General features: G+C 54.7%; 1 protein-coding gene across 2 annotated transcripts; it reads left to right on the forward strand.

Moving 5' to 3' along the window:
• The first annotated feature begins 277 nt into the window (after positions 1 to 277).
• Positions 278 to 10,081, forward strand: TOB2 (transducer of ERBB2, 2). 2 transcript variants are annotated; one of them, XM_058568277.1, is made up of 2 exons: positions 278 to 783; positions 6,116 to 10,081. In XM_058568277.1, the coding sequence occupies exon 2, from the start codon at positions 6,213 to 6,215 to the stop codon at positions 7,221 to 7,223; it is 1,011 nt and encodes a 336-aa protein (XP_058424260.1). In that variant the 5' UTR covers positions 278 to 783; positions 6,116 to 6,212; the 3' UTR covers positions 7,224 to 10,081. The 2 variants fall into 2 exon arrangements, with proteins under 2 accessions (XP_058424260.1, XP_058424259.1); XM_058568276.1 differs by having other exon boundaries at positions 278 to 779.
• Positions 10,082 to 26,731: the final 16,650 nt, after the last annotated feature.

Here is a 26,731-nt window from a genome sequence, read left to right on the forward strand (position 1 = left end):
AAACACCTTACACAATGAGCCCCATTTCACAGTGGTTTGGGGCATGAAGAAAATAACTACGTTGCGGCGCCGTGATGGGGACGGAGGCGAGCAGCGTTACACAGGCCGGCCAGAGGCCGCCTCGCTGACGTTTGAACTGGGATCTGAGTGATGAGCACGAGCGCCACGGCAGGGTGAGGGTGCAGGCGGAGCGGTAGGCCGCGCGACCGAAGAGGTTAAGCTGCCCGCCGGCTGGGAAGTAGTTCCGGCCGGCGCACAGCCCCGCCCCTGCAGGGCGGAGGGACGCATCACGCAGGGGTGGGGAAGCGGGATCCGTGCGCAGGGTTGCTAAGGGTGAAACTTTTCATTGACTTTGCTCACTTCGGGCCGGGGCGCGGGAAGGTGTGGGTGGTCGGCGGAGACAAGCGAGTGGCTTGGACGACGCGGGGCCAAAGGGGCAGGACCGCCAGCCGGCCACAGCCGGGACCGGCCTCCGCCCCGCAGCACGAGCCATCCTCCGGTCCTCCATCCCCGCGCCATCGCCGCCGGCCGGTCCGCCCGCCCTCCGTCCCCCCGCCGCCAAGCCCGACCTCCAAAAAGCTGAAAGAATTATTATTGCAAGTCAGCCCATACCCCCCTCACTCGCCCCGCAACCGTCAACGAAGAAAAGGACACATCGGCCCCGGCCCGGCGGCGTCCGGGAAGGAAAGGAAAGCGACCTCTGCCCCGCGCCCGGGACCATCCTGGAGGGATAAGCCGCCCCGCGGCCGGCAGACCGCCCCGCCGCCGCGGAGACCCGAGTGAGTGAGTGGGGGGCGTGCGGGCGGGGGGGCCCCCCTGAGACCCGACAGGCCCGACGCCTTCCCCCACCTCTGCTCCCCTCCCGCTCCTCGCTTTGCTGGACGCTCCACGTTGCTGTCGCCCCCCCCCCCACTCCTGGCCAACATTTTCCTTCCCCCTTCTCTCTAGAACCCCGCTTTCCCCTTGTGCTCCTCTTCCTCTCCTCACGCTCGCTCTCATCCTGGGGTACCCCAGAGCCCCCTTGTCTTCAGTGTTGCCCCCTCGTGGGTGGGGTGCATTTTCCCCCTTCTCCGGCTCCCTCAGTTCTTCATATCCTAGAGACTCGGTAGATTTTCCCTGTTCCCCCAAAAAACATAACTCCCACCACCATTAAATATATCAGAGGAAGGAAAGGGATCTAGGCCTTGTTTTTCTACTTCTTTCCCCGTGTGCAGGGAAGGGGGTGGTAATAATTAATAGTGTTTATTTCTGGCCCTGTGAAGCCTGGGGGGAGGAAGGGTGGACACCCCTCTTTCGGACCGGTCAGTGGCGACTGTCCTCTGGACGCTGAGCCAGAATTCACCGTTTTGGCTTGAACTCGTTATCCTCTTTTAAGGGAAAACTGGGCAGAAAAAAAGTACCTTTATAGCAATACCAGTGAGTGGCTTCTGGTTAATCTTGGTAAGGTGCCTGGGAGGAAGAACCCTACTTCGAAGCTCCTTCCCCTCCTGTCCAGAGGATGGACTGTGCCCTTGACCAGAATGGGAGGGAAAGGAGGGAGCAGAGAGAAGCCGGGCAGCTGGCAGGCCGTTTCCCACCCCGCAGAGGAACCAGAACCCCACACAGCAGGGGGACCAGCGGAGGGGTCTCGGGTGCCTGCTCCATATCTAACCTTTCTCCGTCCTACCCACCGTACCCTGGCAGTGGGTCCCTCATCTTTGATTTTCCAGCATAAAAACACCCCTATTGCTTTCTTGGGTGCCTGCCCCCATCCCCCTCTTAAGCAGAGTGGGGAAAGAAGCTTGTGTGGGAGGAAGGATTAGGGAGGTTTACCACCCTCTAGGGGAGCTTTGCCGAGGATCTGGTAAGTCTGGTCATAGAGCAGGCCTTGCAGTGGGAGGAGACTCACAAACAATTTTAAGTATTAGATGATGTTCAGGTGTCAGATGTACAGTTTTTCCTTCCCTTCCCGGGGACTTTTTCCCATTTCCCTCGCCGCGTCTGGTTACTCGGACTTGGACTGAAGAGGGGTGAGGCTTGGGCCCTGCTGGCGTGGGGCCTTCTGATTGTCGGCCCGGCACCTCCCTACAGCTTAACTGGGAATTTCTTTGGCCGAGAGGACGGGAGGACTGGATTTAATTCCTGCCTTTCCTTTCCTGGCTGTGGGGGTGCTGGATCCGAGCCCGCTGGGCATTAAGTGAAAAGGCTCTTTTCTCTTTGAATCCACCGTCCCTACAGCAACTCCAGACGGAGACCACCCCGCCCAAGGAATACAGATTAAGCGGCAGGGTTGGGGGGTGGGTGACCCTATTTATCCCAGCCCACCGCCTTCACCCAGAAAAAACCTCATCAGAAGCAGATCCTTAATTCAACAGTCATGGGAGGCGGTGAAGAGAACGGGGCGGGGGGAAGTTCAACCTTTCGTGAAGCCGAGATATGGATATGGTGGGGTGGTACAATACAGGGAGTAGGCCTTATGGGTAGAATTTATATAAAGTGTATTAGGCGGTGGGCGGGGAACGACCGTCCTGCACAGCGCGCATGTGCATCGGAAACTTTTCCTCGGTTCTCCGACCCTCTGCCAGCTCCCTTTACCGGGCATGCGTGGTTCGCCAGCGGAGCGTTCGCAAAGTACGCAGGGAAGTGTAGTGTGCAGAGAAGTAGGTCACTTGCTGCAACCGGAGCGTGAGGTTTTTGAGGACTACCACTCCCAGAGTGCGGAGCGCGCCTCTGCCGCTGGCCTCCGCACCTACGTTGGGGCTCAGTCAAGTCTTTCTGGCTTCAGAGGAACCTAGAGTGCCCTAGAAAGGACCCTCGTAGGCGGAAGGAGCCTTGCAGTCTTGGGCTTGCACAGTCCTTGTTTGGCGGAGGTGGTGTGAGACTCTGGGTGGGGTGGTGCGGCCAGTCGGCACAAGTCCTGGAAGCCTTTCAACCAGACCCGCCTGTCTGGGCCGCCGCCTCGGGACCGGCGGGGTGGGGACGGCGGGGTGGAGCCCGCCTGTCCCGCCTGGAGCCTGCCTCTTAACGCCCCGGCACCCTACTGGGCTTGTCAAAATTGAGAATCTCTCCTCCTCGACTACACTTTGCACACTCATTTGAATCCCGTAGTGCCTGATTGTAGGACAATTCAGGATGTAGGATGTTCAGGCTTGAGGTGCCTGAATATTTTTAAAGGTTTGGGGCCCCGATGGGTTCCCTCACCATTATCCCTCCTTTTCCTCTTTAAAACATAACTGTTTTTCTTATTAAAAACATTCCTTCGCATTTTTGTCAGAAGTTCTCTGGAATCTCTGTTGCCGTATCATAGACTGTAGCCACCTTCCAGCTTCATGCTGCCTTTCTTCCCCCGTTTTTATCATTCTCTTAAGCACTTATTCTTTAAAGCACAAGTCAGCACAAGGGATCTGAATGCAGAATTAACTTTGTTGCAGGAAGTAAAGTGAAGGAGGATGAGATTGTAAATAAAATTGGACAGAATTTACTCTCACATTTGCAACTTTTTAATATACTGACAAAAGATAGATATTGCTATTGTTAAACACTTAGCCTTTGGGGTTTTTTGTTTTTTTTCCCCCCTTTTTGCCACCTTTCTGGCCTTTTGTGCCCTAGTCAGGTTTGGAAAAGATCTTCGAGGCCTTTCCTGCCGCTTAACTCTAATCTACTTGTTCCTTTTACTGAAGGGTGGTTATTTCTAAGCTTCTAATCTTATCACAATCTATGAATATTTTATATATAAGCTTTAGAATTTGTCCATAGCCTTAAAAAAAATGAGTAAACTCATCTGAGTGGTCACTCCTATCTTTAGTTAAAGACAAGATAGTACCAGTGCCTTAATCCTCTGTTCCATAAGCTTCTTGAAGTCAAAATTAGAGCCTGAGCTGATAGAGCAGAAAATCTCATTCTGGCTGTCTGGCATTTTTGTAAGGTTCCACCCCACAGCCATCTGGCCTGGCCTGTTCTCCAATTAAAGAGGCAAAGGTGGCATTATATACTTCCTTATTTGTGTGGCAGCATCACTGAGGTACAGATTGGTGTGCAGCTTTAGTTGCTTATGCTGCAGAAAATGGTTAGCTAGGCAGGACTGATGACAGTGGTTCTGTTGTATTTTGGAGTAGGAGGCTTATTTCCCAGTGACTTTGGCCTGCATTTAAAATGCTCCCATTTTGAGACTGAACTGTTCGGGAGGTTAACTTGGAAGGCAGTTATGCAGCAAAGTTTGAGGAAGCCTAGAAAGGTGTAGGAGCCCTTTGGTCTGGGTGGCATACCAAGAGGCCATGTGTACGGTACCTTGGGAAAAGTGTCATATGTCGTGTTCGAGTCCTTTTTTTTTTTAAAACTATCTTTAACTCCAGGCCCATTCGTCTCTTCCGTGTTAGACACCTCTAGTGGACCACTGTGGCCCTTACAGCCCTGTTCTTGAGGGGGCCCATGGTCCTGGTGGCTAGCTTTAGATTGACCCAGTGCATCTTCTCTGATACTCACCCCAGAGATCTTTGCCTGAGGATTCACTCCTAAAAATGTGCCTAGGAGCCACAGCCTCAAGCTTGAGAATTACAGGGAAGTGAGTGGAGTCCTGAAAACTGAAGATTCTCAAGCCTAGAATTGGTACCTGGATAGTTTATGCTGGACCCAGAGGGATTTTAATCAAAATCCAGCCCTAGGTCTTTTACAGGACAGAAGATGCCCTTGATAGATCACAGATCAGTCTCGTCTCTGTGCTGAACTCAGAAGTCTGGCTAGGAACATGTTCGGACCCTGCCTGCCCTCAAAGGTGGCCCTTTTCAGTTAGTTCTCCCATAGCAGGAGCCTGGGAGCTGCCCTTTTGGAGAAAGTGAGGAGATTAGGATCACTGGCTCTCAGGACCTCACAGATCATCTTCCTGAGACACAAGGCTGGCCCAGACCTCGGGAATAAACCTTGTTGACCTCTGTGGGATCTGGCTGTGAGAGAATCCCAAAATAACAATCTGAGTATTTATCTTGGGCTGTCTTCTCTGCAGGGATCTCCAAACACTTGATAAATCTGATCTGGTGCCAAGGACAGGTGGTCAGACAGTCCCTGGGAGACTGAGTGATGATGGGTCCCCAGCTGGAGGCTGCAGGGTGATGGAAAATTTATTCTCTCTACCCCCCTCATCATCTACACTCCAGCCAGGAAGTACAGAGATTCTCTCAGGCCCCGCCAGTGCGGCTCTTAACACTTTGTTGGCTTACAGGGCCCTGCTTCCCTCTGCTTCCCTGGGGCGGCCCCCGGTCAGCAGTTCCCTTGTTGGCCCAAGCCTCTGGTTACTACAGGTCTTGACTTTTTTCTGGGAATCATGCTCTTGTCTTCTCCATTCTTGGAGGCTTTCTGGATGGAATTGCATGCCTTGCTTACACTGTGGAGTTTTTAAATCGGTTCTGCAAACCCAGAGTGAGCCAGAGAGCCAGGAAGATAAATTGGATGTGACCAGAGTCCAAGCCCCCAGTAAAAAGTTGGCAATGTTACTTTCTGTTTGGTGACCTGTATCCCTTTCCATTTAAGAAAGAAAACTAAAGATTTTAAACTTATATCTCGGCTTGTGACAGTTTGGGAGCATGACTTCACCAAGTTATTGCAGAGACAAGTTAGTAAGAGCCTTAGCTCCAGCTGAATTAGGGGCTCGATTTTTTTTTGGTGTCAGTCGTACAGTAACCTGAATTCTCAAAATAGTAGAAACCTCAGCACCCCTATTTCTTTAGAATTAGTTAAAAAATAATAGCTAACTTTATCAAGTGCCTACTAAATTCCAGGTACAGCGTCAGGCAGTTTATATCCTGGCACTAACTTATTTTTCATGATAGCCTCATGTTAATTGATGAAACCAAGGCTCAGATAAAAGTGACTTGCCCATAGTCATGCAATTAAGCTAGTCACTGGTGTAGCAGACCCTGGGTCTGTGTGATCCAAATTTGGTGCTTTTCTGTCTGTCCTTTGCCATTGATCTCCCTGGCTTTCTGCATATCTCCTCATGCCATAAGCATGAGTCTACAGAAGCTGAGAAGGGCTGTTGAGGTCAGGACATTGTGGACATCACTCATTCATAGTGTCACCAGGAGTTGGAGCCGACTTGACAGCATGTAACGAAAAACTCATGATGCCCTTTCTCATTTCCCAGAGCTGTCTAGAGCCCAAGGCTGCCCACCTTCCGTCTCCTGCCAGTGCTCTTGGCTTGTGCACGTGTGCTGCACTGATTCTCTGCCTAGGACAGGACCATGCAGCTGGAGATCAAGGTGGCCCTGAACTTCATCATCTCCTACTTGTACAACAAGCTGCCCCGGCGTCGGGCAGACCTGTTTGGGGAGGAGCTAGAGCGGCTCTTGAAAAAGAAATATGAAGGCCATTGGTACCCTGACAAGCCACTGAAGGGCTCTGGCTTCCGCTGTGTCCACATTGGGGAGATAGTGGACCCCGTGGTGGAGCTGGCCGCCAAGCGGAGTGGCCTGGCAGTAGAGGATGTGCGGGCCAATGTGCCTGAGGAGCTGAGCGTCTGGATTGACCCTTTTGAGGTGTCCTACCAGATTGGTGAGAAGGGGGCTGTCAAAGTGCTGTACCTGGATGACAGCGAGGGCTGTGTTGCCCCAGAGCTGGACAAGGAGATCAAGAGCAGCTTCAACCCTGATGCCCAGGTATTTGTGCCCATCAGCAGCCAGGACAGCTCTCTGTCCAACTCCCCATCGCCGTCCTTTGGCCAGTCGCCCAGCCCCACCTTCATCCCCCGCTCCGCCCAACCCATCACCTTTACCACCGCCTCCTTCGCTGCCACTAAGTTTGGCTCCACCAAGATGAAGAAGGGTGGTGGGGCAGCAAGTGGTGGGGCTGTAGCCGGCAGTGGGGCAAGTGGCCAACAGCCCCCACAGCAGCAGCCTCGCATGGCCCGCTCTCCCACCAACAACCTGCTGAAGCACAGGAGCCTCTCTTTGTCTATGCATTCACTGAACTTCATCGCAGCCAACCCGGCCCCTCAATCCCAGCTCTCGCCCAATGCCAAGGAATTTGTGTACAACGGCAGTGGTTCTCCCAGCCTCTTCTTTGATGGGGCCGATGGCCAGGGCAGTGGGGCCGGCACCTGCAATAGCAGCAGCTTTGATGTGGCCCAGGTGTTTGGAGGTGGCACCAATAGCCTCTTCCTGGAGAAGACGCCCTTCGTGGAAGGCCTCAGCTACAACCTGAACACCATGCAATATCCCAGCCAGCCGTTCCAGCCCGTCGTGCTGGCCAACTGACCACCCACCTGCCCGCGGGGCCAGGAGCACCCAAGACCACAGAAAAGAGAAAGGAAAGGAAAGGCCAAAAAAAAAAGGAAAAGAAAAATATACAAAAAGATTTCCAGTCTTCTCACTCTCACATCTAGAAAAGAGATCCAGCCCAGGCATGGAGGGGGAGGGGACTCCCGAAGCACCAGATCGTGTTTAACTCAACCCCCCGCTGTTTTCCTGCCTGCCTCTGATTTATTTGGTTGGTTTGGGTTTTATATTTCTTTTTTTTTCTTTTTTTTTTTTTTTTTACGTGTAGTTTTCTATATAACATCTTCAATTAGTGGCTTCCTGTGCTAAGAATGGTCCAGATGTGAATTGCTGCTCCCTGCTCCCCCTCTTCCTCCCTCCTTCACACGCCTGGTTTAGGATTGGTGTGTCCAAGCTCACAGAGAAGGAAGAGCTGCAGCTGGGGCCTGGCCCTCCCCAGAACAGGGAGAGGCTGCCCTGTGTCACTGCCTCCGTCACCCAGCTATCCTCTCACTCAAAGCCATCCAACCTCAGCAGGCCTTCTTGGGCCCTGCCACCCAAATAGGTCTGACCCCAGCCCCCACTCCCTCTCAGGCCTGGGCCACAGGGAGCTGCTGGCTGGCCACTTGACACCCTCCCCCTAGAGCTGATGTCTGTGACTCCAGGGAGGTTAGCACTCTGTCTGGTGGAATTCCTTTCATCTCGGTCCTGTGGCCCCATGCCGCCATCCCCACCTGGCCCAGCCTGTCATCGTGGCCCTGGAGACCCAGCTGTTGACATATGTGGCATCTCTCATGCAGCTTCTTCCCTGCCCCTGAGATTGTAGGTAGGGAGGTAGGGCAAGTGTGCGTGTGGGTCTGTGTGTGTGCATGCGTGCGTGTGCGTGGTTTGCTGTCCTGTTTTAAAGGATTCCAAGCCATGTGAAACTTTCCCTCTGGATGTGATTTGGGGTTGCAGCAAGTGCTTATTTATGTATGAGATTGGGGACTGGGCCGGGGGCGGGTTGTCAGTCTTTTTATAGGGTGGTTCACGTGGTGGTGGGGTGAGACTGTGGCTGAGCCTGAGACACTCCCAGGGGAAAGCACTGCAGAAGGAACTGGTTTTCAGACTGCGGAGGGATCTGCACTTTTGTTTGTTTCTGACCAAAAAGAAGCGGGGGTTAGCTGTGAGGGGCTGAGGGAATACCAAGGCTCTGATGCCTAAGAGAAGTTCCTGAACTCGGACCCTCCTGTTGTATGACCTTAGCCCAGGGTGGGAGCTGCTCACCTGAGCACCCTGGGGGGTGGGAGTTTGGGGGTCAGTGCCTGAAGTGGGCAGTCCTGAGCCTTGAATTGAGACTTTTTGGTCTTTTGGTTGTAGACATTGTTTTAGTACATTTCTGCCCCTGCCTGCTTGAGAACTTCTCGGTACCTCTTGCCAACCCCTCTCACTGCCCAACCCAACCCCACTGGGTCCTGATGCTGTGAGGAGTGGTCTCCTGGGCAGGCTGGGCTGGACAGGCACTTGGCCATCACAGGTGGTGTGTTTGGATTACAGAGGAGCACTCACTCCACCCTCTGCCGGAAGAGAAGTTGTTTCTCCGACCCAACCCTAGTGGGCCAGCTTCTGTGTCATGATGCTTTGGCAAGTGGGGCACGTGGCATCAAGGCCCCTGTCATCAGAAAGTACCAAAGCCCTTGGCACCCCACCCCACCCTCCCCAGCGACCCGCACATGGGCAACTGCTGTGGCAGTGGGTCCAGCCCAGACAGACACTGCCAGCCTCCTCCCTGCAGTGGGCACCAGCTCTACCTCCCCCAGCGGGGCACTGCCCTGGTTCCTCAGCCCAGCGCCATCTGTCCCCCTACACTTCTCAGGGGCCGGCCCAGTCTGGGCCACCCTCTCCCCAGCTCTCAGCTCCCACACAGGTGACAGGCCCAGGCAGATCGCTGCTCTCTGGGAAAGGTTGGATGCTGCCTTATGCCCTCTCCCAAGGCCCTCCTCCCACACTCACGCACACAGGTACCCGCCACACCCTGGTCTGCTTGTTTCTCACCACATAGGGAGAGGGGGAGACCAACCCCTTAGTGTCTTTTGAAATATGAAGAAAAATGTGTGTTTAGGAGCGTGACTCCAGTGCTGGGCTCTTGGGCTCGGTTCAGTCTGTCTCGTCTCAAATCTAGGCATTTTTGCTTCAATTTTATTTTTTTTTAAGAAAACAAAAAAATCTGCACTAATTTACCTGGTTTCGTAGGAAAACTTTTTTTTTATTTTTTACATTTTTTGGTGTCCGTTTGTATTGAATAATTTGCTACATTTGTAAAATGTAAGAGGTATATATAATATATGTATATTTCTAACGTAAAAAACGTAATTTTTTTCTTTTCAAGATTTTTTCTTAAAAAGAGGAGAGAAACAGATATTTTTTCAGGAAAAACAAACTTTAAAATAAAAAAAGAGGAGAATAAAACTGATTTCTCCCCTTTCCCCATCCTCTCTCTATCTATCCCTCTTTCCCAGGAACAAATCAAAAGGTGGATTGTCTTGTAAAGAATGTAAGCTTTTAGTCCAGAATGATGTATTTTTCTCAATGCAGTGAGCTACAGATTCTCTAGTTTGACCCCTAGGGATGGGAAGGGGGGCATTGAGGCAATGTGGAGAGGAGCTTGGGGGAGCAGGGTAATGAACTTGTTTTCTTTAGTGAAGGAGGAATACAATCAAGCATTTTGTATTCAGAATGTTGTGCAATATTTTGGAATGGGACATTGGTGTGTTTAGAGGTTTAGTTTAAAAACAAAACAAAAAGATTGATCAAATCTGTACAGTTTATATTGTTCCAGATTTTTTTAAGTTTGTATTAAAAGCATGATATATAATAGCCTTCTGCTTGCTCCCGGCTTGTTTTATTTCTGGGACCCCTTTTGGGAAGGAGAGAGTGGGAGTGACCTGGCCCCTGTTGGCTTCAAGAAATGATTGGTCATCCTGACCTGACCCCTGGATGGGCATAAGTGTCCAGGCCCCTTTTCCCACCTATGCCATCAACACAGGACACCTGGGAATGCCCACTTTGAGGGGCCTTTTCCACATTGGAAACAGGTTCCACAAGGCTGGGAACTGCCCCAGCTCCCTCTCCCCATAGGTGGAGGAGCCAGGTCTGGAAGCAAAGCCTTGAGAACAGGATACTTCGTGGCTTTTTAGGAATGACCTATTAAGTAATTAGTTCCACTAAAATATTTTGAAAAATGATCTGCATCGATACTATAAAATCATTAAGCTGAGGCTGAGGCTGAGGGAGGGATCGGCCTCCAGCCTGCTCTAGGTCTGTTATTTGCCCACCCCCAACCACTAGACTCTTAGAATTGAACAAGGATGAGAAGAGCCCACCTAAGTCAGGTTCTGTCCACAAACGTGGTGCTTGGATTCTCGGCCCTTCCTGTGGCTGGGCTATTCCAGAACGGAGCTGCCTTAGGGACGAGAGAGGGCCTGCCTGAGCCTGGGGCTGGGGAGGAGCAGTCATCTGCCTCTACCTCCCTCTCCCAGGGCCAGCCTGTTAATGCCCATTGTGGGGGAAACCGCCTCCCCCTACAACTTCTCCCCAGCAGTGATTTCACAGCAGTACCGCAGGGCCCTGGGTTGAAGAGGGGCAGCTTGGTATTTTGTTGAATCTTTTATTTCACCCTCACAACAACCTGGTGATAGAGGTATTATCTCCACAGTACAACTGAGAAATGGGCTTTAAGTTAGATTACTGCTAAATTCACAAAACTAGTTGGGGAAGCTGAGATTTTGACCCATGTGAATTTTTCATTTAAAAAGCTGTGGTAACTGCCATGGAAGAGGGACACTGGAGGCAGCGATCGGGGGCTGACCTTGCCCCCTCCAGGCTGGGACGGGGCAAGCAGCTCTTCTGGGGCATCAGCGGGATGAGGGTCTCCTCAGGCCCCTCGCTCCAAACAGGTCAACACCAATCCCTCCCCAACCAAGTGTGTGTGAACTGAGCCTAGGAGCTCTCAGGCCAAACGTGCAGCCCGCACAAGGTCCCAGAAGCCCTTGATGTCTGGCCCCTTTATGGGCTGCTCCCCCTACAGAGCCTGTCTCGCTGAGGGAGGCCCAGGCCCTGGTCTGCCAGATATAAGGCCACTCCCAGGGGTCTCGCGCTCATATGTCCTGCCAGGGAGAAGCCCAGCCTGTCCCTGTGTACAGGCTGCCCGCCTACCTGTGTGTGAGCCCCAGGGCCCCTTGCACACTCATTCCTGCTCATGTTCATATAAATAAAGCCCCCCAGCACAGGTCCTGCCACAGAAGGTGCCCACAGTGACTCATTCCCACTCCTGTGCACGTGCCAGAGAGCAGAAAGGACTGGGGAGACCAGCTCAGGTGCCGAGACCACCTTCCCGGCCAGCCCAGATTTGAACAAACCCCCAAATTCTCCAAGGCATAGGCACAGAAATGATTCGTTTATAGATTCATGCCTCCATTTAGTCACCAAACACTCACTCAGTCTGAAGCAGTGGAGTGGGAGACCTAGAGGTAAAGGGCTGCCCGGGGTCCCTGCCCTGCAGCAGCAGAAGAAACAACATTCTGGTAGACACAGAGTTCCTTGGAAAAAAGGCTCATTTATTCACTTGGCAAACCCTCCATGAGCACCCCATGTCTGCCCCAGGGGCACAGGTGGGACAGCAGTTACAGGACAGGTGCACACAGGGGGCCTGAGAGCCCAGGGACTAGGAGGCGAAGAAAGAGGACAAGTTAGCCAGGAAGGAGAAGAGTAAGGCCAAGTCCCCTTCCCAGGGACCTGTTGGGAGTGCACCTGGCAGGGAAGAGTCTGGACTCTGCTCCTTTAGAAGACACAGGTTCCCACCCCTGCTGCTCCCTCACTCAGTGACCTCAAGCAAACTACTCCACCCACTCTGGCACCTCAGTTCCCTCACCTCTAAAATGGGGATAATAATTGTACCTACTTGTGAAAACTAAATGAAGTAATGAGGGGAAAATGCTGAGCACAGTGGCTGGCCCAGAGTAAACAACAAGTATCATTTTCATCATCAGGGCCATTATTGTCCATCCTCAAACACCACCAGCCAACCCAGTCCAGGATGCTTCCTTACATCAGCAAACAGGCCAAAACCCAACCCCTCCAGCAGCAGGACCAGGCTGGGGCAGAAAAAGAAACTCCATTCTCAGAGCAGGGACTAGGCCGGCTCCCGTCTGCCCTCTGTCGAGGTGGGAGGCTGCTGGTCCCCCAGCAAGACAGCGTCCTGTAAAGTATGCTGATCACCACTCCTCCTCTCCAGGGGCCCAGGCTTTGGCCTCGGAATGGGACAGGGCCCTTAATGTGTGTCCCAAAAGCTCCTGGGAGTGTCTCCCTGGAGAGCAGACTGGCAGGGGAGGTGAGTCACGGCAGTGGGAGAACCCTGCTCCCTTGGTCACTGCCTGCCTGAGTCAGCGCCTGCCCGCAGGCCAAGGGGATGCCACTGTCTGGTCCCCACCACTGCCACCTCCCCCTGAGTGAGTCAGGGGTTGGAGGGGCACACTTTCGCCCTCCATCCTCCTTTCCTTGGGCCTGGCCAGTTCAGCCAAGTCCTGCCTGGGCAGGGCCTAAGGACCAGTCAGGAAGTCTTCAAGCCCCTGGGCAACAGGAACCTGCAGATCCACTGGTTTTTAATTTGGGGAATTTCACTGCCAGCAAGAGAAGTGGGCTCTCAGTCCTCACAGCTGCCAACTCTCTGTGTAACCTCGAACACATTTCTCCCCTCTTTTTTTTTTTTTTTTGTGAGGAAGATCAGCCCTGTGCTAAAATCTGCCAATCCTCCTCTTTTTTTTTTTTTCCTGCTGAGGAAGACTGGCCCTGGGCTAACATCCGTGCCCATCTTCCTCCACTTTATATGGGACGCCGCCACAGCATGGCTTTGCCAAGTGGTGCGTCGGTGCGCTCCCAGGATCCGAACCGGCGAACCCCAGGCCGCTGCACCGGAGCACGCGCACTTAACCGCTTGTACCAGCGGGCCAGCCCCTCTCCCCTCTTGATATCAGTCCTATTTGTACAAGGAACAGTGGGGCTGGGCCCTGGGCCAGCACCTCTTCCAGCCTTACTGGCTCCCAAGCCCTGGTGAGGGCCCTGCAGGACCCTGTGCTGTGGCACCTGTCCCAGGGAGGGAAGGAAAGAATGATGGGCTGAGCCCTGGGCACGACCACATGGCTACATATGGCTGAGACACCCCAGGCATGAGGACCTGATCAGAATACTGCTGGGCTGTGGCAGGGCTGGGTAAGTCTGGGCAGGAGACGAGGACTGGCCCAGCCACCTGGACATCTGGGCCCTTCAGCTAGCTCTGCCCCGATTTACTATATTCAACATCCCATAGTCACCATTCAACATGGAGCCCCCATGAGTGCCAAACACTGTTCTAGGTGTGAGGAAAATAAAGGCGCACAGCAGACAAAATCCATGCTCTCCTGAAGACAATGTTGTATTAACCACAAACAAATGAGAAAATACCAGATGGTGAGGATGTGCCGTTAAGACAATCACAACCAGTGATGGTAGCCAGTGACCAAGTGACCCCTTTAGATTGGGTGGTCAGGGGAAGGAGGCCTTCCTACGCAGGGGGCTTTCAACCTGGGATCTGAATCACAAGAGAATTAGCAGAGACAGCAGCAAAAAGGTCAGCCACTTCCAAGGGCGAGGCAGGAACAAGCTCAGTGTGCTCAAGGAATGAAAAGGCCAGCAGTAAACTGGAGGCAAGTAGCACAAGATGAGGTCAAAGAAGTCCTCAGGGCCACATCATGGGCCCCGCACCTCAGACAGGAAGTTGGGATTTTATCTTAAAAAATGTGAGCGTTAACGGGGCCGGCCCGGTGGCGCAAGCGGTTAAGTGCGCGCGCTCCGCTGCGGCGGCCCGGGGTTCGCTGGTTCGGATCCTGGGCGCGCACCGATGCACTGCTTGGTAAGCCATGCTGTGGCGGCGTCCCATATAAAGTGGAGGAAGATAGGCACAGATGTTAGCCCAGGGCCGTCTTCCTCAGCAAAAAAAGAGGAGAATTGGCGGATGTTAGCTCAGGGCTGATCTCCTCACAAAAAAAAAAAAAAAAAAAAATGTGAGCGTTAAGTCTCTCACCCCCAGGTTGCCTCATCTGTGGCTAGGGGCAGAGAGAGTGAGAGAGTGTTCTCTCGCACATTCAATCAACAAACCTTCCCGGAGCCCCTCCTTTGTGCTAGGCCCTGACTGGGCCCTGGGCAAGGGCCTGCTGGAGGACAGGGGTACTTCTAGTGGTGGAAGAGTGGAGCAGAAGACAGACCCAGGTCATGATGACTTCAACACCCTAATCAGGTCCACAGCAGAAGGAAGCCCAGGGAACTACAGAGCCTAGAGGAGGAAGGCTCTTCAGAGGGTTGATAGAAGCTAGTGTGTGAGGAGGTATGACATAGCACACATGCCAAGCACCTCAGGGCGGGCTAGGAAGATGACACCTGGACTCAGCATTGAGGGGCTCTGGGAGGTCAGCAGGGAGGCAGGGAAAGGAACAAGATTCAGGAACAGAAGGGCCGGCCCGATGGCACAAGTGGTTGGGTGCGCGCACTCTGCTGCGGTGGCCCGGGGTTCGCCAGTTCGCATCCTGGGCGCGCACCGACGCACCACTTGGCAAGCCATGCTGTGGCAGCGTCCCATGTAAGGTGGAGGAAGATGGGCACGGAGGTTAGTTAGCCCAGGGCCAGTCTTCCTCAGCAAAAAGAGAGGAGGATTGGCAGATGTCAGCACAGGGCTGATCTTCCTCACAAAAAAAAAAAGATTCGGGAGCAGAGGAGTGAGGGGTGAAGCCCTCGGCACAGCAAGTGTAGATGACGCCTTCAAGAAGCCACAGAGGGGCCGGCCCAGTGGCGCAATGGTTAAGTTCACGTGCTCCGCTTTGGTGGCCCAGGGTTCGCAGGTTCAGATCCCGGGCGTGCACCGATGCACCCCTTGTCAGGCCGTGCTGTGGCAGCGTCCCATATAAAGTAGAGGCAGATGGGCACAGATGTTAGCCCAAGGCTAATCTTCCTCAGCAAAAAGAGGAGGATTGGCAACGGATGTAAGCTCAGGGACGATCTTCCTCACACACACAAAAGACTGACCACAGATTGGTGGTTACTAGAAGGGAAAGGGAGTAGGGGGAGGGCAAAAGGGGTAAAGGGGCACATATGTATGGTGACAGATTAAAAACTAGTCTATTGGTGGTGAACATGACAGAATCTAAACAGAAACTGAAATATAATAATGTACACCTGAAATGTATACAATGTTATAAGCCAATATGACCCCAATAAAATAATTAAAAAAAAAAAAAGACTGACCATACCAAGTGTTAATGAAGATGTGGAAGAATTAGTAACTTTCATACACTGCTGGTGGGAATGTAAAATGGTGCAACCACTTTGGGAAATAATTTGGAAGCTTCTTTAAAAGTTAAACACAACTACTATGTGATCCAGCCATTGCATTCCTAAGTATTTACCCATAAGAAAAGGAAATAAATGTCCATACAAAGACTTGTACACGGGTGTTCACAGTAGCTTTGTCTGTTAGCCCCAAACAAGAACAAGAAGCAGCCCAGAGGTGTCCGAAGGACTGAAAGGCACAGCCAATATTCAATCGTTCGTTCAACAAATATGTATTGACCTCCTACTATCTGCAAGACCCTGTTCTTGGCACTGGAGATGCAGCAGGGACAAGATGAAGTCCCTTCCCCGACCAGGCTCATGTTCTAGTGGGCAAGATAAACAATAAACCTGATAAACAAACAAGAAAAGCTGTGCAGAGAAATATCCTCAGGGAAACAGAACAGGGCATCACAATGGGAACACTTGGGGGAGGGAGCTCTCCTCACTATGGAGGGCAGGGGGTGAGGGAAGGTGTGTCTGAGCAGGTGGCAGTTAAACTAAGACCAGAGGGGTCCCTCCTGTCTCTTGTGTGCCCCCGCCCCTCTGAGACTGCCCCTCCCAGCTGTCGCTGCCCCTCAGCCCCCTTCCTGGTCTACATGGCGGAGTCAGTTCCACTGCGTGGCTTTGCAGGATTCCCGGCCTCTCTCTGCAGCTCAGCTTTCTTAGCCATACAGTGGGGAGACAGGTTGTACCCAGCTCACGTGGGCATAGAGTCCCCACACAGTCGGTTCTCTGCCCATAGGGCCTCTCACCTTGGCGCAGCTGGATTTGGGGACAGGCAGAACAAATATGCCAAGGGCAGGCAGGAAAACAGGCTTCTCAGAAGCCCAGCTGGCTTCTCCTGAGAGGCACCCTAGGGATCCGGTCCCTCAGGACTTGGGGTTGTCTTCTGGGGAGAGTGTATGGGCTGGATGGAGCAGAGGCGTGCCTCTTAAGCAGAGCTCACAGTGAGGTGGGAGTAGCTGAAGCACTGTCCTGCTTCTGGAAGCGCAGCTCTGGCCTCCTGCTCGTGCCAGGGCCAGGAACAGGCCAGGTTGGCCTGACGCCCGGAGGGGCAGGGCGGGAGGTCAGCGGCCATGGGCGGGGGGGCCCACTTGGCCCTCTCTCTGGACACAATGTCCTGGACTGCTCCATGGCTTGGCTGGCGGACAGGGAAGTGGCTGGCAGAGGGTACGGGCAGTGGGCCGAACACGGGAGGAGCAGCCCGGCCTGAGCAAAGGTCTTGTTCTTACAACCTGTCCTGCCACCTTGGGCAAGGAGAGGATCAGCTTGTCTGGGAGGGAGGCAGGGGCCTGGTGCCCTGTGGGGACCTCAGCAATCCCTCTCTACTCTGTGCCTTAGTTTCCCCATACCACCACCAACTGCCAGCACTTGAGCTAAGCTCTACAAGAGTATAGAACCCTGCAAATGCTGGCCCTGCCCCTTCCTGCTGTGACCTTAGGCAGGTCAAAACCTCTCCGAAACTCAGATCTTCACCTGAGATATGGCAGCCACTTCCTTGGGCGTGAATGCATGGAAAGCATTTAGGAGAGTGACTCTCAGGAGGCAGTGCTTGATAGAGTAGTGTGCTATAATTACACATTAATAAGCAACAAGAACATTTTTTTAAATAAGTTTTGTAATTTTGTTTATTTATTTTTTCCCCCAAAGCCCCAGTAGATAGTTGTATGTCATAGTTGCACATCCTTCTAGTTGCTGTATGTGGGACGCGGCCTCTGCATGGCCGGAGAAGCGGTGCGTCGGTGCGCACCCGGGATCCGAACCCGGGCCACCGGCAGCGGAGCGCGCGCACTTAACCGCTAAGCCATCGGGCCAGCCCAACAAGAACATTTTTGTACTGAGGCCCTCCTCTGTGTCTGTGCCAGGAGCTTTACCTGCATGGCCCTGAATCCCCACAGCAACCCAGAGGGCAGGTTTATCACCCTCAGTTTATAGATGAGGAAACTGAGCTCCAAGGAGCAAAGTGACACAGCTGGCTTTAGGGGGCAAGTGGCTCCCTCACTGGGAACCCACTCTCTCCTGTAGGCGAAAGGATACAGGCCTGAAGGGAGAACCGTGGGGGTTCCCTGAGGCTGATCTGAACCAAGAGGGGCCAAGGGGTCCTAGGAACTCAGCAGCTGAACCCAGAGACCTTGCTTGCTTCCCACAGGACACTCCTGGCAGAGTCCACACTAGATCCAGATATACAAGGGCCGGGGAATGGGGAGGGGAGTGATGCTTTCATTCATTTAGCAAATACTGACTGAGGGAAATACAGTTTGGTGTTGCTGCACACGGCCTCTGGAGCCAGACAGCCAGACTTTGGACTCAGGTGCTGTTACTTTCAAGGTGTGTGGCCTGGAGGTAGGGGGGACTCTCAGTTGTCCCATTGAAAGTGCTGCGTCCAAGGATACCCCCTCAATCCTGGGCAAACCAGGACAGCTGGTCACCCTACCTGGAGGAGTTACTCTACCTCGTGGTTTCCTCAACTGTAAAAGGACACCAATCCTCACCTCAAATTGCTGTTGGAAGGTAAAATGACCATAAAGCCTTGGGTCACAGTCCAGGCCTGAGAAGTAGGAGCAGGGACAGCAGCATTTCATCTCTTCCTGGCAGAGGCTGAGCAGGAAGGGAGGGAGGGAGCCCCATTTTACAGATGCAAGACTGAGGCTCCCACAGTGTCTGAGCCCAGAAAAGGCCTAAGCAGATCTCTCTCTCATCCCGAAGTCTGCTCTTAGGAGGTGCTCAAAACAGGCATTGGGTGGGCTACCTCAGGGAGTGAGACCATGGGTGGCACTGCAGGGGACCCCCAGGTGCTCCCAGGAGTCTTGTGCGGAGGGTGGCTGGGCAAGACCCCCTGTGCTGCACTGGCCCCTCAGGACCAGCCCCATGGGACCAGCCCTGCCTGCTGCTGACGGCCAGACCACAGGGCAGGCCTGGACCACATGCTCCCTGGGCAAAGGCCAAGGTCCACAGGGAGCTGACTGGCTCAGTGGGGCACTTGCTACCAGCTTAGCCAGGCCCAGGTCCAGCATTGTCCGGGTCCTGGGGGTGGGGGGAGGACAGTTCAGTTACCTGTGTACTCAGCAGGTTCTTCCCCACAACACTAGAAGGAGGGCCCATGAGCAACCCCATTTCATAGGTGGGGACACTGAGGCTGAAGGAGGCAAAGTCTCCCCAAGGTCACCCAGAGGGTAGGTGGAGAAACCAGTAGGCTTCACTGCCTACCTTAGAATTCAAGACACATGGTGGCACAGACACAGTGGGGTGAGAGGAGTGGCTGTGGAAGGCTCCCAGAGCAGGGGACCCCAGAGCCCCCAATGTCAGGGCCAGGGAGGGAACCTATGAACAGAGGAGGAAGCCCTGGCCCCAGGTGGAGCTGGGGCTCCCACCACAATCTGCGCTCCCCTGGGGGCCCAAGGATCTTAGCGAGGGCGGTCACCCATATCCCCGCGGGCACTCCCCTCGCTGTTCCCCCTGGACAGCGGCCTCAGTTTCCCCTTGGGCACTAAGCAGAAATGGACGGCACAGGGCCAGGCAAGCCCGCGCCAAGGGACGGGGCCCCGCCCCCCTCCCCTCCCCGTCCCCCCCGACCTGGCGCAGGCGCGAGGGGGCGGGGGAAGGGTTACGTAACCGGCGGCGCGGGGGCGGGGCTCCCTCTCCCACGAGTAGCCGGGCTGTTCCGTCCTTTCGACAGGAGGACTGCGCCCTCCGCGCCCTCCGTGCCTGCCGCGCCCGCGGATGCTGGCGGGCGGTAGGCGGACACCTGGGGAGATCGGGTGCCAGAGCGACGCTCCAGGCTCGCCAAGCCCGAGCTGGGCGTTCAGTGGGCCGAGGCCGCTCGCCGGGCGGGGTCTCCGAGCACGGAGACCCCACTGGCCCCCCCGGGGCCCGGCGTCCGGCGCCTGCAGCCTCCCTTCCAGCCCCCTGCCGGGCGCTGTCGCACCTCCGCCTCGGGCCTAGCTGGGGGCTCAAGCTGCACGCTCGGCCCCGCCTCGAGGCCCAGCCCCCCTTCCCCCCACAGGTCACCCGGGACCCGAGGGAGCTCCGTGCCTTGCCGCCTCTTCCCCTGCCAACCCCCGCTCCCCAGCGGCGGTTCCTGCCTCGCTCTGCTCTGCTCGCACTTACTTCATCCGGCCTGGCCTCGCGCTTAGTTATTTATATCCACGGCTGTCTCCCAGCGGGCGGCCCTGAGCCCTGCGCGCACAGCGGGTGCAGCAGATGCCAGCTGGCCAACTGGGACTGAGGAAGCCCCTTGCCCAGGCCTTGCTTGCCTCACCCTTGGGAAGGGAGGAAGGGACACGAGCAGCTGCCACCTGAGGTCATCCCTAGCCCCCAGGCCCACCATGACTGACTGCGTTGGCTCTCCCTCGCTGCCTCTGGTCAGGGCATCATCTTGGGTTTCCATGCTGCCCCCCAGGAGAGTCCTAAAGCAGGATCATGCCACCAGGAGGCTGCTTAACAATGCTGATCCCAGGGTTCCACACCAGGCCCCTCTGAGTGGGCCTCCTGGGGATGAGGCCTGGGACTCTGCATTTGAAACAGGCTCCCTAGGGGATTCCCCGGCTTTGTAAGGTTTGGGAGCCATCCAGTAGCTGCTCTTGAGGAAGTGAGCAAGCAGACAGCAGGAGGGTGGCAAGTTGGGACTGTCCCTGCTTGGTTGTGATGGGGCAGTATGGCGGGCAGAGGGGAGAAGTGAGGGCCTGGGTGGAGGGTGAACTGGAGGACTTGGCCTGGGAATGTCTGAATTGTGACGTCCAAGCAACACCCCACCCCCACATCAAGCCCTTTAATGCTGACTAAAGGATACAGTAGAACCCCCCATTCTCCAGCAACCCCAAAAGTGGGCCTTGTCTTCACCTTGCAAGGCTCAGAGAGGGGATGCGACTTGGACAAAGTCCCTGGCAAGAAAGGAGCAGGATCAGGACCCAATTTAATTCCTTCGTCCATGCACTAGCTAGACACTGGGCGTGGAGAGAGGAGTACAGTTTCTGCCCTAAAAGAGTTCTCAGTCCAGGAACATACAGCAAACACAGTCACAATCATAGTCGTGGTCTCATGGAGCAATGATGGCTCAGAGCTGAATTGTGAAGGATGAATAGGAGTTCGCCAGGAAGATACGGGAGGGGGTATTTCACGCAGCGGAAACAGCTTGTTTAACTGCTCAGAGCCCTGAAATGGCCATCCCCGTAGGGACTCATGGCAGCTTGGTGAGGCTGAGGCTTAGAGTGTGTCAGGTACACGGTGAGAGAGGAGGCTGGATGTGCAGCAAGAGCCTGGGCCAGGTGAGGAGACCAGACTATGTCCTGAGTACAGTGGGGGGACGGAGCCCCGTGGAGGAGGGGTGAGGAGGAGGGCTAGGAGGGAGGCTGAACGATCGGAAGCCCCAACAGCAGAGGCGACAGGGTCTCCCTCCCACCCCTTCCCTGTATCCCCATGGCAGCCCCTCTTTCCCCTGCCCTCCATACCCACCCTGGCTCCGCCTTAGCTCTCCCTCTCAGCACCACCTGAGGACTCAGCAGCTCAAGCTGGGGACTGCCGGAGAGACCAGACCCCAACCCAGCTGAGCGTGCTGTGCTGGCCATGAGGCCTGGAGTAGGTGATTTTGTGTCCCTGGGTCTCAGTTTCCTTGTCTATGAAACAGGGACAGCACTACACCCTGCCAGTCTCTCCGCAGGGACAGAGTTCGGCAGAGGCCATGGGTGGGTGGAGGAGCGTCCTGGTTCTGAACAATGGCAGGCGTGGCGCGAGGCCTGTGCTCATTTAGTTCCTCCCCTACCCTCCATCCAAGTGAGCCTTCTCTCAGGTGGTCCCTACCCCATGCCCCCCAGCCTTCAGGAACCATTCACTGAGAGCCAGCACTGCTGGCTTCTGAGTTCTGGAGCCGCCAACTCACTCAAAGTGCGGGCCTCAGGCTAGTCACAACCCTCCTGGGCCTCGGTTTTCTCAGAGGCAAGATGGAACGCTCCCAAGTGCACCCGTGGCAGCCCTCTGGCCCAGGACAACCCAGGCTGGCTCTCCTCAAACACAAACAGCTCCCAGGTGCAGAAAGGGCAAATCAGGACCCCCTTCCCCCCATGTCCCCTCTGCCACCCCCAGCCCCTGCCAGGGACATCCTGTGCCCCGGTGATGTCACCAGGCCCTGGGAGCCTTGGCTGTAGCTGACAGCACTCAGCATTTATTTTTAAACTCTCAGGGATTGCTCAGCTCCCTGCCCCCTCTCCATCCCACCCAACTTTGCCCTGCCTACCCTGCTCCCACAACCCTGCTGAGCCCCCAGGCCAGTCCTTAAAGGTTCTCTCCACACACGCTCTGTGCTTGACTCGCACCCACCAGGCTTCTGAGAGGCTGTGGGGGAGCCACGTCATTGGCCAAGTGTCTCCAATCACTGACTCCAGACCTGCCAAGGTAAACAAATGGGCCCCTGGAAGTGGACTCCAGCCTCCTATGCCTCCAAGGGGGAGCCTGAAAACCAGAAAGGGCAAGGGACTTGCCCAGGGTCCCACAGCCAGGGCTGGGGGCTCTGTAGACACCTAGAACACCTGGCTGGGCCTTGGGGCTGTCACCAAAGCTCGATTTAAACTCATTTTTTAAAAACAGCTTTTTGTCTGCTGGCCTCAAGGCTTTCTTGAAGCCACGCAGCTCAGACAAGCTGCAGAAACAGACTGGGTGCTGGGGTAGCTCCCAGCAGCACCGTGGCCCTCACCAACACCCCAGGCAAGGTATGTGTCCATCACAATTGTCACATACCCTCACAAGTGACTTCAAACTAAGGACCTGTCAGCACCCTGAACTGAGAAATTTATGCTGATGAAACACCCCTTTTATCAGTTTTACATGTTGGCCTTTTGGATAAGATTGTGGCTGTAAAAGAGGTTCTACTGGAAGAGTCCATTTGAAAATGGCAGCCTTGACTCCTCTCTCCTCATAGCCGCCCCGGCGAGGCTGGGGAAGGGCCAAAATCCTCTACTAGCAAATGAGTAAACTAAGGCTCAAAGGGTAGAGTGACCTGCGCAGTGGCCAGAATGCAGGGGGCTTCTGTCCTCCAGCCACATGAGAGGGGAGACTGACCATCTTGCCCAGCCCAGCCCTGCCTAGAGTTGGTGGTCTAAGATACCCCCACGGACCGCAGTGCCCGGTGAGGACAAGCCCTTAGAATCTCCATTTCTTGATGGTTCACCTCAGTGCAACACAGACTCTGGACCTGGATAGATTCAGTTTGAAACCTGCCTGTGGCATTTCTTAGCTGTGTGACCTTGGGTAAGTCACTTCACCTCTCTGTGCCTCAGTTTCCTCACCTGTAAAATGGGGATAATAATAGGATGCATTTCACAGGGAGGGTTGTGGGAAAGACTGCTTGAGAAACTGCCTGAAAAGTACTTAGCACAAGACTGGACACATCGTGAGCACTGGACCGACAGTAGATTTTATCATCATTATTATTATCCCTCAGCAAGCACTCACTGAATCTTTTTTTTTTTTTGAGGAAGATTGGTCCTGCGCTAACATCTGTTGCCAATCGTCCTCTTTTTTTTCTCCCCAAAGCTCCAGTACAAAGTTGTGTATCACAGTTGTAGAGTTGTAGCTCTTCTATGTGGGAGGCTTCCTCAGCATGGCTTGATGAGCGGTGAGTAGGTCCGCGCCCAGGATCTGAGCTGGCGAACCCCAGGCTGCCAAAGCGGAACATGCAAACTTAACTGCTACACCACCAGGCTGGCCCCCACTCACTTGACCAATCTTTACCCTGACAGCCCTGCTTGGGTCCCGGGAATCAGACATAGCCTCTGCCCCAAGTGGCTCAGAAGTCCAGAGAGGCAAGGGGCAACACTGAGGGAGAGGCCACTTCTGATGGGGCATCCCGGAAGGCCTCCAGGAAGAAGTGGCCTTGAAGCTGGGCCTGGAAGGATGGCCTCATCAGACAGTGTGTGAGCAGGGCCATCAGGAGTTGGGAGATAGCTGACTTAGCTGGTCTGGGAGAAAGAACTGCAGAGAAAACCTCCTGGCTGGACTGGGGTGGGTGTGTGGGGAGAGGCCAGAATCAGCTCAGGAACCCCCAAAACCTCAGCAGCCCCTTTGCCTTCTGCCACTACCACCACCACCCTCATTTCCCCTGGAGGGCATTCGACTCAAAAGACCAAGAGCCAGGCGGCCGGGCAGATGGCTGTTACCAGGAAAGTAGGAGCCAAGAAAGAGGGAGGCTGTGCCCTCCTTCCCACTCCCACACCCCAGCTGTGACAGCAGAAAGACCGCCAGAGCTGAGTTCGAATCCCACTTACTGTATGATCTCAGCCAAGTCACTTCATTTCTGAACCTTAGTTTTCTCTTCTGTAAAATGGGCATAAAGATACCCTAAAGGGCTGTTGTGAGGACGTACTAAATAGTATATAAAGCATCCAGCACACAGTAAGTGCTTAATCATTGTATTTCTTGGGAAGGGAAAGAGCCAGGCTGACTCTCCAACTGAGGAAGTGGGGAGGCTGGGGACTGGGCCCCTCCAGCTTAATCCTTGGCCCTCACCCTCAGGAAGTCACAGCCTCCTTGACAGGGCTGGTAGGAGTGAGAATGACACTGTGCCCCTTGGGGAAGGAGGGCCTGGGGTCTGAATGCAAATACATGCAAATAAGGAAGCACAGGGTGCTCCCTGGGGAGAGATGGAGAGAGAAGATCCAGCTACCGTGGGCTCAGGGGGCTGGAGCAGAAGCGGTGTGCCCTGGTGCCCTCCCAGGGCACTGCTCGGGCACTGACTGAGCAGGTGCTTCCGGCCCTGAGGGCCCCTCCTGGCATGGAGATGAAAGCCCCTGGTGCGCTGGAATCCCTGATCCTCCTCTGCCAGGGCGAGAGGCTGCCTGTCTTCTCCCACGGGCTCCTAGGTGTGGACACATATAGACACACTTGCACAGACACACACATACACTCACTCAAATGCAGACACACAAAGACACATATACCTAGGGACACTCACACACACACTCACACACACACTCATACTCTTCAGGGCACAGGCCTCAGGGCAGAGGAGGCCCTAGAGACTTTCCCCCTTTGATGGAGAGGAGGCTGAGGCCCCAGGGGGCTGCTGGTTTCCTGTTCACCTGCCTTTTCCCCAAACCCACCTGCTACCCACTTGTACACACCACCCACCACCAGGGAGGCCCCCCAAAAGCCCCTCAGCCTCATTCTGATAGAGCAGTCCACCTCGGCTCCCTAACACGGGGTTTCAAGTCCTTGCTCACACTTTTGTCCCCTGTTGACAGACAAGGAAACTGAGGCTCAGAGCCAGGCCAGGCTTACCAAAGCACACAGAGGACTGGAGGAGGTGGGATACAAACCTAGGCTCAATGGACGGACTCTAAGTCGAGGCCACCCTAGAACTCCTCATCACAGACACCTTGCTCTGGCTGAGCCCCAGTTCCCCCCACCGCCACCCCCTCATGCCTACACATCCACTCCCTCCACAGAAAGAAGCAAGGCCCTGGGAGGCAGCCAGCCCTCCCTTCCTCCCAGGCTTCTGTGGATGCCCTGGACCACATCTGCCAATAGCCACTAGAGGACAGGCAGAGCAGGGGCCGAGTCAGCTGGTGCCCCAGGGCACCGCCTGGCACAGGAGGCCCCGGGAGGCTTTGCTGAGAGGACAAATCTGGAGGCTGGACACGAGGTCACCACCCACGGATGTGCCTGCAGTGCCACCTGGTGGTGACATGGCACTCCCGCCCCTCCCAGCCCTAGTCCTGCCATCCTATCTGTCCCTGTGGGTTTGGCAGACGGTTTAGTGAGCAGCTACTATGTGCCAAGCACTGGGCAGGCCAGGCACTGAGAATGGTACTAGCCCAAGAAGATCTGGGGGACAGCACTCCAGGCAGACGAAACAGCAAGTGCAATGGCTCTGAGATGGGAAGGAGTTTGCTCCCAGGAGGAGCAAAATGGTCAAAGTGGTCAGGCCCAGGTGCCAGGGGTAGAGAGAGAGGGGAAAGTGGACCAGGTCAGTGGCCAGGTCTCATGGGGCTTTTTAGGCTGTGGTGAGGATATGGTGGATGGTTTAAAGGCTGCTGTGGGGAGGACAGACTGCGGGGTGAAAACAGAGGAATTCAGGAGGATGCTGCCATAATCCAGGCAGGACACAATGGTGGCTCAGACACCAGGGGGTAGGAGGTGGGGTGGGAAGAAGTGCCTGGATTCTAGAACCCTAACCCTAACCCGAACCCGAACCCGAATCCGAACCCGAACCCTAACCCTAAACCCGAACCCTAACCCTAACCCGAACCCTAACCCTTACCTTAACCCTAACCCGAACCCGAACCCTAATCTGAACACTAACCCTTACCTTAACCCGAACCCGAACCCTAACCCAAAAGAAAAAAAAAAAAAAAGTGCCTGGATTCTAGAATTGACAGGATTTGCAGACAGATTGGATAAGGCTGTGAGATAAAGCAGGGAATCCAGGATGACCCCAAGGCTTTGGTCTGAGCACCTGAGGAATGGTGGGGCCCTTTACATTGAAGGGAAGACTGAGGAGGGCCCGGTTTGAGGGGGACCAGGAGCCTTCAGGCAGGTTAAGGTGGGGATGCCTTGGAGACATCCAAGTGGAGATGCTGGGGGAGCAGGTAGATCTACGTGTCTGGAGCTCAGGGGAGGGGACAGGGCTGGAGATCCACATGCAGAAGGGGCCAGGGTATGGATGGCATTCCAGGCCATGAGGGTGGGTCAATCACCCAGGGAGCAGGGCACGAGGACAGAGCAGGGGGCCTCTGACATTTAGAGTCCAGGGAGATGAGGAGGAGCAGCCAGGAGGTGGGAGAATCTGGAGCCACTGGAGAGAGTGTTTCAAGAAGGCAGGAGTGAGCAAGTGGGTCAAATGCTGCTGAGAAGTGGAGAAAGATGAGCCTGAGCATCGACCCAAGTCGATTTGGCAACGCCAAGGTGGTCATCAGTGACCTTGAGAAGGGGGGTTTCAGCGGAAAATGAAAGTCTGACAGGAGGAAAAGTGGAGGCTGTGAATGGAGACCTGACTTCTGAGGAGTTTCACTATAAAGGAAGCAGGAGAATGGTGGGAGCCAGAGGGCAATGGGGGCCCGGGAGGTTCGGTATTTAGTTCTTAGGTTATAAGACTTTATAGCATGTTTATGGGCTGACAGAAT

Source organism: Diceros bicornis, chromosome 25 (assembly GCF_020826845.1).
Source record: "Diceros bicornis minor isolate mBicDic1 chromosome 25, mDicBic1.mat.cur, whole genome shotgun sequence".
NCBI classification, from domain to species: domain Eukaryota; kingdom Metazoa; phylum Chordata; class Mammalia; order Perissodactyla; family Rhinocerotidae; genus Diceros; species Diceros bicornis.

Bases quoted from the DNA above. Each gene is read 5' to 3' on its own strand.
- TOB2 (XM_058568277.1), top strand. From the start codon at position 6,213: ATGCAGCTGGAGATCAAGGTGGCCCTGAACTTCATCATCTCCTACTTG.